Genomic DNA, 10,295 nt, shown 5'->3' with positions numbered 1-10,295 from the left:
CTTTGTGGAGTCTATTCTTAGAAGCTCATGATTTGTACTACCAGTCCTTGGGAAATGTATAAGATTTAGATAATTCCTTTGTTTAATGGATTATTAAGTTACATGGAAATGGATAATTGTTAATTGGCTTACCTAGCCGATTGGTTTGGTGCCATCACGACTAGTGGATTTTGGGTCGTGACACCAACAGTGTTAACGATCATACTGAAAAATATCATTTTCTCTCCTCTTTCTCTCTAGATTTCTCTCTCTATAATTCACTGTCAATTAGCAATCTTCATAGCTTGATTCCTGTAAATTGGCATGGTATCAGAGCAGCGATCACCGTAATTGTGTAGATCTGAAGCTTGCTCTTGAAAATTGAAGCTCAACAATGGCGGACAACAAGGTCGATCAATTACCTCATAATCGTCCACTTTTCCTTCGAGATTCTGACATACCTGGAACATCACTGATATCGCTAAAGCTCACAAGGCCAGAGAACTATGCACTGTGGAGTAGGGCGATGAACGTGGCACTCTTGGTGAAGAACAAGCTAGGGTTTGTGGATGGAAGCTGCCCTAAGAGCTCATACAGAGGCTAGTTGGCTGTATAATGGGACATGTGTAATGCAGTGGTACTTTCATGGATCAGTCGCACAATATCAAGTAAATTGGTACCGAGTATTATGTATGCTGCTAGTGCAAGGAAGGTTTGGGATAAATTCAAGGAGATGTTTGACAAAGACAATTTGACTAGGATTTATCAACTCTGGGCAGAAATTGCGACACTTAGACAAAGTGCATATTCAATTACCTCTTATTTTTCAAAGATGAAGATTTGTGGGATGATTGGACATATTGGCACCCTTGCCTTCATGTGACAGTGATGAATCAAGGCCATATGCCGATCACTTGGAGAGACAGAGGTTATTGCAGTTCCTTATGGGACTGAATGAGAGTTATAGCCAGATAAGAAGCAATATTCTTCAAAGGAGGCCAGTACTCATTGTAAATCAAGCATATTCAGCTGCATTACAAGAGGAAAGTCAAATAGCATTAAGAGTAGTTGAGACAAATAAGGATCCTTGACTATGTTAGCAGGTAGAGGACAAATGTTCAAAGGGAAGAAACCTGGGCTAATCTGTGAACTCTGTGGGTATAAAGGCTATCTAAAGGAAAATTGCTACAAAATAATAGGGTATCCAGCTGATTTCAAGAGCAAAAAGAAAGGGCAACCAGGTGGATACAAACCTTATGCTAACAATGTGAATACAGAAGGAGAAACAGATGTCAAAGTGCAGATTCCAGGAAGCTTCATGACAGAGGAGAACTACAAACACTTAGTCAATTTGCTGACCAAATCCTTTATTGGAGAAGGATCTGTTGCTGCAACGAGTTCATCAAACATGACAGGTATAGTGTCATTGCTATCTAATGTATCCAATAGTAGGGTATATGATTGGATAATAGATACAAGTGTATCATATCACATAGCATTCTGCAAAGAAGTATTAGAAAGTCTTAAAGAAAATGAAGGTGATAACAATTATGGAGTAGAGATAACTACGTGAGATAAGTCAAAGATCACACACTCAGGAGATGACCTTATTCTGGGAAAACAAAAGATAACAAATGTATTACATGTGCGAGATTTTAAATTCAACCTACTTTCATTATCCAAGCTAACTAAAGAGTTGTGCTGTTGGGTTGCCTTCTACCCTGATTTTGGTGTGTTTCACGGGATCTACAATGGCAAGGTGTTGGGGATTGGTAAAGAAGATAGTGGACTCTACATACTTAGAAGGGAAGGAGTGGTAGCAGCTAAGATTTCTAAAGGAGGAGACAACATATACTGAATTGTGGCATAAAAGATTAGGACATGCACCATCAAGTACTTTACAACAACTAGAGGAACTAAAGAATAAAGTTGATACAGGCTTGCACAAGCTATGTGAAGTCTGTCCACTAGCTAAACAAAGTAGACTCAAGTTTTCAAATAGTAGTAGTAAGTCTGATAGTATTTTTCAACTTGTGCATACTGATGTATGTGGTTTATATAAGGTCCCCACTTATGACAGAAAGCATTAGTTTATGACAATAATGGATGACTTCAGTCGATATACTTGGATTTTTTTGTTGCATTCAAAAAGTGAAGTAATAGTAGTGTTGAAAGACTTCGTTGCCTTGGTTAAAAACCAATTTAACACAATGATTAAGAATATAAGAACAGATAATGGCCTAGAGTTTTTCAACACTCAGTGCAATGATCTGTATGCATCTCTAGGTATTGTGCATCAAAGCAGCTGTCCATATACTCCACAACAAAATGGGGTTGTGGAGAGAAAGCATAGACACATTCTAGAGGTAGTAAGGGCTTTAAGATTCCAAAGTGATATACCAGTGAAGTTCTAGGGAGACTGTATGAAAACAGCTGTGTACTTGATCAACAAGCTGCCTTCAGATGTCTTGAAAGGGAAATGTCCTTTTTAATTGCTGCATAAGAAGCACCCAAAGTTGGATCATTTAAGGGTGTTTGGTTGTTTGTTCTATGCAAGCACATTACCTAAAGGTGACAAATTTGCCCCAAGAGCAAGAAGAACTATCTTTTTAGGGTATTTAGAGACTCAAAAAGGCTACAGGTTGCTTGATTTAGATAATAACACCTTCCTAGTTAACAGAGATATCAACTTCAGAGAGAATGTGTTTCCTTTCCAGACTGACCACAATCACATGGAATATGAGGATCTATTTCTTCTTAATACTGCAGATAGAACTGAAGTTTTGGAAAGAAGTAGCAGGGATATGCAACTTGATCATACTAGTGATCACAATACCGATCAAGATGGCCAAGTTGAATCATTCTAAGAACATGAAGTCATTCCAGAACTTGGGACTTCAATACTTGCATCAGGAGAAATGACATAGGAAGAGACACATGATCAAATACATTATGTACTACCAGAACCTATTGTATATCCCTTAGTCATTCAGCCCAATGATCATTTGCCTCAGACTGCACCTACTGCAGATCCTCATGTGCTTCAACGAGTACCATTAGTTGCCCTTAGAAGATCAGCTAGAGGGGTCAAACATGCTATTTGGCTGAAAGATTATTATACTACTGGGAACTCCTCCAATCATAGTTCCTACCCTATCTCACAATATGTGTCTTATGACAATCTTTCAACTTATTACCGAGCTTATCTAATAGCCATTTCAACGGACGTAGAACCAAGGTCTTTCTCAGAAGCTTCACAAGATGTTAGGTGGGTTGAAGCTATACAAAAAGAGATCAAGGGCCTATAAGATAACAACACTTGGGAAGTAGTAGACTTTCCCTACAGAAAAAAGGCAATTGGGTCTAAATGGGTATACAAAGTCAAATACAAGGCAAATGGAGAGATAGAAAGGTTCAAAGCAAAACTTGTGGCAAAGGGCTACACACAACAAAAGGGTATAGACTACCATGAAACTTTCTCACCAGTTGCAAAGATAGTAACAGTTAGAATAGTGATTAGCTTGGCAACTTTAAATAATTTGCATCTTTTTCAAATGGATGTCAATAATGCCTTTTTGCAGGGAGATCTTTATGAGGAGGTTTACATACATCTGCCCCAAGGTTTTCATAGGTAAGTGGAGTCCAAGATTTGCAAATTGTCCCAGTCACTTTATGGCCTTAAACAGGCATCTAGGCAATGGAATATTAAGCTAACTGATGCCTTGACAAAAGCAGGCTTTTTGCAAAATGCCTATGACCATTCACTCTTCACCAAGAAGAATGGTGCAAAATGTGGTAATTATATTGGTCTGTGTTGATGACCTGTTGATTACAGGTAGTTGTGAAGCTATGATACATGCAGCAAAGGAAACATTGCATTTGAATTTTGAAGTAAAGGATCTAGGGGAATTGAAATACTTCCTAGGTATAGAGATCATGAGGTCACCAAAGGGAATCTTTCTCAATCAGAGGAAATATGCCCTCAGTCTGATCTCTGAAGTTGGGTTGAGTGGGGAAAAACCTGCAAGTTCTCCACTTGAACAAAATCAAAATCTAACTACAGTAGACTATGACAAGCATGTAAGGGCAACATGAGATGAAGAATTACATGATATAGGTGGATATCAAAAGCTTATAGGAAAGCTGATATATCTGACCATAACCAGACTAGACATATGCTTTGCTGTTCAAATGCTGAGTTAGTTTATGCAACATCCAAAACAGTCACACCTAGAGGAAACATTGAGAGTTGTAAGATATATTAAGGGATGTCCGGGAAGATGAGTGTTACTGAAAAAGGAACCTGTAGAACAAGTCACAACATATTGTAATTCAGACTAGGCAGCCAGCCCAAACACAAGAAGATTTATTACAGGGTATGTGGTGAAAATGGGTGATTCCTTGATCTCATGGAAATAAAAAAAGCAACAGACTGTGAGCAGAAGTTCAGCAGAAGCTGAGTATAGAAGCATGACAATTGTGGTATCTGAAGTAGTTTGGCTCTCAAGGTTGATGAAAGAGTTTAGAATTGAGGTTCACACACCTGTGAGGCTGTTTTGTGATAGCAAAGTAACTTTACAGATTGCTGCCAATCCAATCTATCATGAAAAAACTAAACACATAGAGATAGACTGCCATTTTGTGAAGGAAAGAATTAAAAGTGGACTGATTGCACCAGAACACATATCAACAAGAGAGCAGGTTGCAAATATGATGATTAAAGCCTTAGGTACTGCACAACACCAGATTCTTGTGTCCAAGCTAGAAACGTTGGATGTTTTTCACCCTCCAGCTTGAGGGTGAGTTTTGTGATAACAGACACTATTTAAGAGTTAGGGACCAAAGTGTAAGTATTGAAAGTTAGAACGACAAAATTGTAAAGAAGAAAAATTTAGGAAGTTAGTCTGTTAAAAGGATCAGTTATTGATCCAAGAGTGTTAACGATGGTAATGAAAAATATCATTTTCTCTCCTCCTTCTCTATAGCTTTCTCTCTCTATAATTCATTGTCAATTAGCAATAGTCATAGCTTGATTCCTGTAAATTGACAATATCTTCAAAACTATACCAAACGTCACAACCAGTGTTTTTAAAGGCAAGGGCGTAAGGCGGGGCGTTTTACTTAATACGGGGCGAGGCGAAAGCCTCGAGACATAGGGAGTAAACCCCATGGATCTTTAATTTTTTAAATTTATGAATAAATAATATAGCATTATAACACAATAAAATATAAAGAGATGCATTAAAAGTTCAAGAAAACTAAAAAGAATTAAAACAACTCATATAAAATAAAATATTTAGCATGTTTTACAAGAATAAATAATACAATACTGTTAAAGTTACTATGAAATATAAATTAATTCCAACCTCTTAACTTTCAAACAATTAAAAATTATAATTTCTCAAAAAATATTACTATCAAACGGCATATTTTACCTCTTTAAAAGTAAATACACAATAAATTTTTCAAAAACTATAATTTAAAATATTACTCCTTCATGAGTAAATATAAAATTATTTTTAAATACTAAAATAATAAATTTATGATAATTTTGAGAGACATAGAACTAAGATATGAAGATCAATATAAATTTTGGTTATCTATTTTTAGAAGAAATATTCAAATGATATTCACACTCACGATGTTCTCAATTAGTAAGTATGCCATAATATATTTTGTTATTTGAATTATTCACAATTTTTATATTTGTATAGATAGAAAGAACTTTAATCGTTCATTTGTTAAAGAATTTTGATATTTAACAGTACAAATTAGTGAATTCAACACATGATTTGCATAAGAATTGTGGGGCGAGTCCCGAGCGTTAAGCGTTAGGCGTGTTTAGGGAGCACCGTCGAACACTTGGGGGCGAAAATCTTAGAGAACTAAGCTCCACATATGAGTCTCAAGGCATTTTAATAGTGTCCCGCCTCAGGACAAACTCCGAGGCAAGTCCCAAAAAAGCCTTTTAAAACAGTGGTCACAGCATAAGTATTTCTATAAATTTACTAATGTTAATAATTTTTACCTTTAAAAGTTGGGGTTAGTTCAATATTTTAACAGGAGAAGTGCCGGTGGTGAATCATCAAGACTCTGTTTTTAATGCAGGCGTGGCTATAAATGCAAAGAGACCTTTATTTCTAAGCTTTCCTTTTTCTATTCCTTCAAAAATACCCATTTTCTTGTACACTCCACCCCCCCCCCCGCCCCCCTCTCGCTCAAAGTCTTGGACTGTGGTTAGTATCAGAGTGTTATTTATATCTTCACAGCAAACAGTGACAGTACATAACAGTTTTGAACATTAACCAAATTTCAAGAAAATAGTGTACAGAGAACCAAATGTAGCACACAATCTGAAATGAGGTATCTTTTCTTGCTTCCCACTTTTTAGTCAGGTCTTTTTCTGTTTCACAGCTGAGTTTAGGAAGGTGGGTGGGTCTGTTTTTTTTACTCTGACTAGGGTTTTAAGAAGGAGTATTTATGATGCTGAAATTTAATGCCTTTCTTCTTCAATTAACTGCAAATGCTCTTTATTGAACTGGGAATGTGTTTTCTTGGATAATGTTGCTTGGACTTTTGTGAATGATTTGGAATAATGGGTTCAACGCAAGTTTGAATATTAATGAGTTATTGGTTTATTCCAATTTCCATGATCCCTGCATTTTGTTTCTCCATTCTGTGTTTTGAACTGTTATTTTCTTGGTTATGTATATTCCAGCTGTTTTAGAGGCTAGCTTTGACTTGTTTGTGCTAAATTCTTTGTTGATTTTCTAGTGTACAAACCTTTGTAGTCTTGTTTCATCTTGTTGAGCTGGAAACTTTGATAACAACAACATAACCAGTATAATCCTATAGTGGGGTCTGGAGAGGGTGGTGTGTACGCGGGCCTTACTTCTACCTTGTGGATGGGGTATATGAAGAAATATTGCTCTAATTTCTCCACCTGTATTATGATCTTTACTTAAGATTGTCAAATATAGATCAACGAGGATTTTGAGAACTTTTTCGAGTCTTGATTAATTTGCTACACTTTCAAAGGATGGATATGGTTAGCAAGGATGATGCTGAGTCAGAAAAGAGGTGTGAGGATGCTTTGAGCTTCCAATCACCAAATATGTCATCGGATTGGCAATTAAGTGGCAGCAATTTGACAAATGCATCCGTCGGGATGGTTTCGAATAGCAATCCAATGGTAGATTCGTTCTGTGCTAGTGTTTGGGATCATCCGATCAGTTCGTCAAACTTAGGCTTATGTGATACTAATATTCAAACGATTCATTGCACTACAAATGCAGACCGTCTGAGAACTAATGTTAATAGAATGCTTGCTATGAGTTGGACTCAACCAAATGCAATGTCGTTGAAAGGGGACATGTTTGTACCCCCTACTCCTGGTATGCTTCCTCAGAGCTTATCTCAGTTTCCAGCTGATTCAGGTTTTATTGAGAGAGCTGCAAGATTTTCATGCTTCAGCGGAGGAAAAGTTGGTGATATGATGAACCCTTTTACCATCCCTAGTTCTCCTAATACGTATCATAATGCACTGGCCTTGCATCGGCCGCAAGAGGTTTTCGCTAGTAACATATTACAGTCACCTTCTGCTGCAATCAGTCAGAAGCAGCACGTAGGAAACGCGGTTGAAGGTTCTGAGGATGTTTCTTTACCTCTTGAACATGGGGCCACAGATAGAAGCCCCATCAAGCATGAGAAAAATGAAAGCTTTGCTAGGTCTCTGGATGAAGCAAAGGAATGTGTTGGCATCTCCGGAAATGAGTCTGATGAGGCTGAATGTAGCGGCCATCAAGAAGAAGTGGAGGGTAAGGATTCTTCTGCTAGGGGCCTTGGCTCAAAGAAAAGGAAAAGAAGCGGTCAGGTACAACTTGCTTGTATAAACAATTTTTATTGTGGCAATAGCTGCAACTACAATGTTTTCCAAATGTTGTTCTGTGCAAGTTCTTCTATGTTAAGTTTTCTTGTGTTTTCGTTAGGATACAGAACTTGATCACACGAAGGGAGCACAACAACCACCAGCTGAACCGACAAAAGATCAAACAGAAATTCAGAAGGGAGAGCAAAACAGGCTTGGTGGAAAGAATAGTAAACAGGGGTCTCAATCGGCGGATCCACCTAAAGAAGAATACATACACATTCGAGCTAAAAGAGGCCAGGCAACAAATAGCCATAGTCTTGCAGAAAGAGTAAGGACTCCAAAATAGAAGCTTAAAGGTTGTAACGGGATCTCATCTTGTAGTTCTTTCAAATTTTACTTACTTTATTTTGATACAGCTAAGGAGGGAGAAGATCAGTGAACGGATGAAATATCTTCAGGATCTTGTACCTGGTTGCAACAAGGTTAGTTTATTTTGCAATAAACAGCCTTCTTATAACACGTCCATCACAATAGTAGGCATCTTCTCTTAATACATCTCGAGTGAGAACTGAGAACTGAGAACTGGTGGTTTTGCAGGTCACTGGGAAAGCAGTGATGCTGGATGAAATCATTAATTATGTACAATCTCTTCAAAGACAGGTGGAGGTGCGCTATTTAATAATTTATCTATTATTCACTTCTCCAAATTTTACTTTGTTATTCCCCTTGCACTTCCCTCAAAATCCATTTTTGTTTCGTTCTGATGATGTTGTTTAATGAATGATTAAGCCCACCTTTGTTTTCCCTGTTTTCCCTCTTTTGGGTGGTAATTTTATCTCGAATCTTAAAATGTAATGCACATGCATCTACTGTTCCACAAAATGTTGCATTGATTTCTGATTTCTGATTTCTGAATCACTAGTTTCTGATTTAGTTGTTGTTGCTAAATTCTTGCAAAATCTAAGAAGTTTACTTGAAACACAAGAACCCTCTTTTCATGGCCTCTTAACGTATTTGTGTTCGATAAATGACTGGACTTCTGGTTCTCTCAGTTCCTCTCAGTGAAGCTTGCAACGATAGACCCGCGGCTGGATTTTAATATTGATGGGCTCCTTGCAAAAGATGTAAGAATCAGTGCATTTTTCTGTGAATTACATGAAGCAGAACATGGTTTTATGCATAATTTCTAGTTTCTAAATATAGCACATTCTTTCACTTCTTCTTGCAGATTCTCCATTCACGAGCGGTTCCTTCTTCGTCACTTGCTTTTGCTCCTGATATGACAATGTCATATCACTCCTTGCAACAACTGCCAACCCCCCTACTTCAGTCAGGTCTTCCTGGTTTAGGAAACTCTACCAATGCACTTCTTAGGTCGATCTATCCCCATTTATCCGCAACTAGTGGTGGCTACAAAGAGTCCTCATCTCAGGTAGCATTCTGAATACTATATATTTCATGTAGTGAGTCATGAATGTTTGTTCTACCACTGCAGCATGAATAGCCCTACTCTGTAATCTAACCATTCGACATATTATATTCCAGTTACCCAATATATGGGATGATGAGCTACATAATGTTGTCGAGATGGGTCTCAGTACAAGTGCGCCCCTCCATAGTCAAAATTTAAGTGGTATTTTATATGCCCCTCAAGATTTTTTAATTGCAAATTAGCATAATCTCCTTTAATAATTACAAAATTCTACATACTTGAAGGTCCTTTGCCATCAGGCCAGATGAAAGAAGAATCTTGAATATTTTTTAGATATCAACTGCTTGAACTTCCTATTTGTCGGGTACATGGAACATTTGGGAAGACGTCACAGTTAAGAGCTATTCCTATTTCACAAAATGCTCCCTATGAAGAAGTTCTACATTCGATGTACAGCTAAGAGTGTGTTTATGGTGTACTTGACCTCCTTTTACTTTAGTATCATATAATTGGCTACCAAGAAAGTAACAGCTTATACCACGAGACACGTGTTCTTCATCTGCAATATCAAATGAAAGTTCAAGAAAATTATTTTATCACCTTGATGTATATGTAAGGAAAATGGATGATGAAGTTTGGCCTTAATTGTTGAATGTACGAAAGAGAATACTACATTCTTGTTTATTATATCAGGAAGAACTTGAAAATGTATGCTTGAGGTAGGAAAGTGAAGTTGCATTCTTTTCTTCCAAAACATTAATTCTCTCCATAATGATCCTGATTTTGTTGACTGTATCTATTCAAATCTTGTCATTGCTTTCTTGTCTCCTATAATGCAGCTAATTATAAGCTAGAAAGACTGTCATTCGTGCTCTCTCTGCTACCACAGACCTACATTATCACATCAATCAGTGAATGAGGGCCATGGAACTTATAAACAACTGAACCAAAATGTTGAGTTGATAAGACCATTAAGGGCTCGTTTGGTACGAGGGATAAAGAATAATTGTTGTT

At 37.3% G+C, this 10,295-nt stretch overlaps 2 protein-coding genes across 4 annotated transcripts; both read left to right on the top strand.

The window, feature by feature from the left end:
* The first annotated feature begins 373 nt into the window (after positions 1–373).
* LOC138889532 (uncharacterized) lies at positions 374–1,070 on the top strand. Its single transcript, XM_070172853.1, has 2 exons — positions 374–540; positions 866–1,070. Exons 1-2 carry the CDS (start codon positions 374–376, stop codon positions 1,068–1,070), a joined length of 372 nt encoding a protein of 123 aa, XP_070028954.1.
* A 5,166-nt stretch (positions 1,071–6,236) lies between these two features.
* Positions 6,237–9,968, top strand: LOC104239907 (transcription factor bHLH49-like). Of its 3 annotated transcripts, none has more exons than XM_009794651.2 (9): positions 6,237–6,342; positions 7,018–7,852; positions 7,968–8,177; positions 8,266–8,331; positions 8,447–8,515; positions 8,902–8,973; positions 9,078–9,281; positions 9,395–9,482; positions 9,566–9,968. In XM_009794651.2, exons 1-9 carry the CDS (start codon positions 6,338–6,340, stop codon positions 9,601–9,603), a joined length of 1,587 nt encoding a protein of 528 aa, XP_009792953.1. In that variant the 5' UTR covers positions 6,237–6,337; the 3' UTR covers positions 9,604–9,968. The 3 variants fall into 3 exon arrangements, with proteins under 3 accessions (XP_009792953.1, XP_009792959.1, XP_070028016.1); XM_009794657.2 differs by having other exon boundaries at positions 6,258–6,342; positions 6,960–7,852; XM_070171915.1 differs by having other exon boundaries at positions 6,260–6,342; positions 6,754–7,852.
* The last annotated feature ends 327 nt before the right edge of the window (positions 9,969–10,295 follow it).

Source organism: Nicotiana sylvestris, chromosome 4, assembly GCF_000393655.2.
Source record: "Nicotiana sylvestris chromosome 4, ASM39365v2, whole genome shotgun sequence".
NCBI classification, from domain to species: Eukaryota; Viridiplantae; Streptophyta; class Magnoliopsida; order Solanales; family Solanaceae; genus Nicotiana; species Nicotiana sylvestris.
Note: the sequence above shows the minus strand (reverse complement) of the source record. Positions and strands in the feature narration are given on the sequence as shown.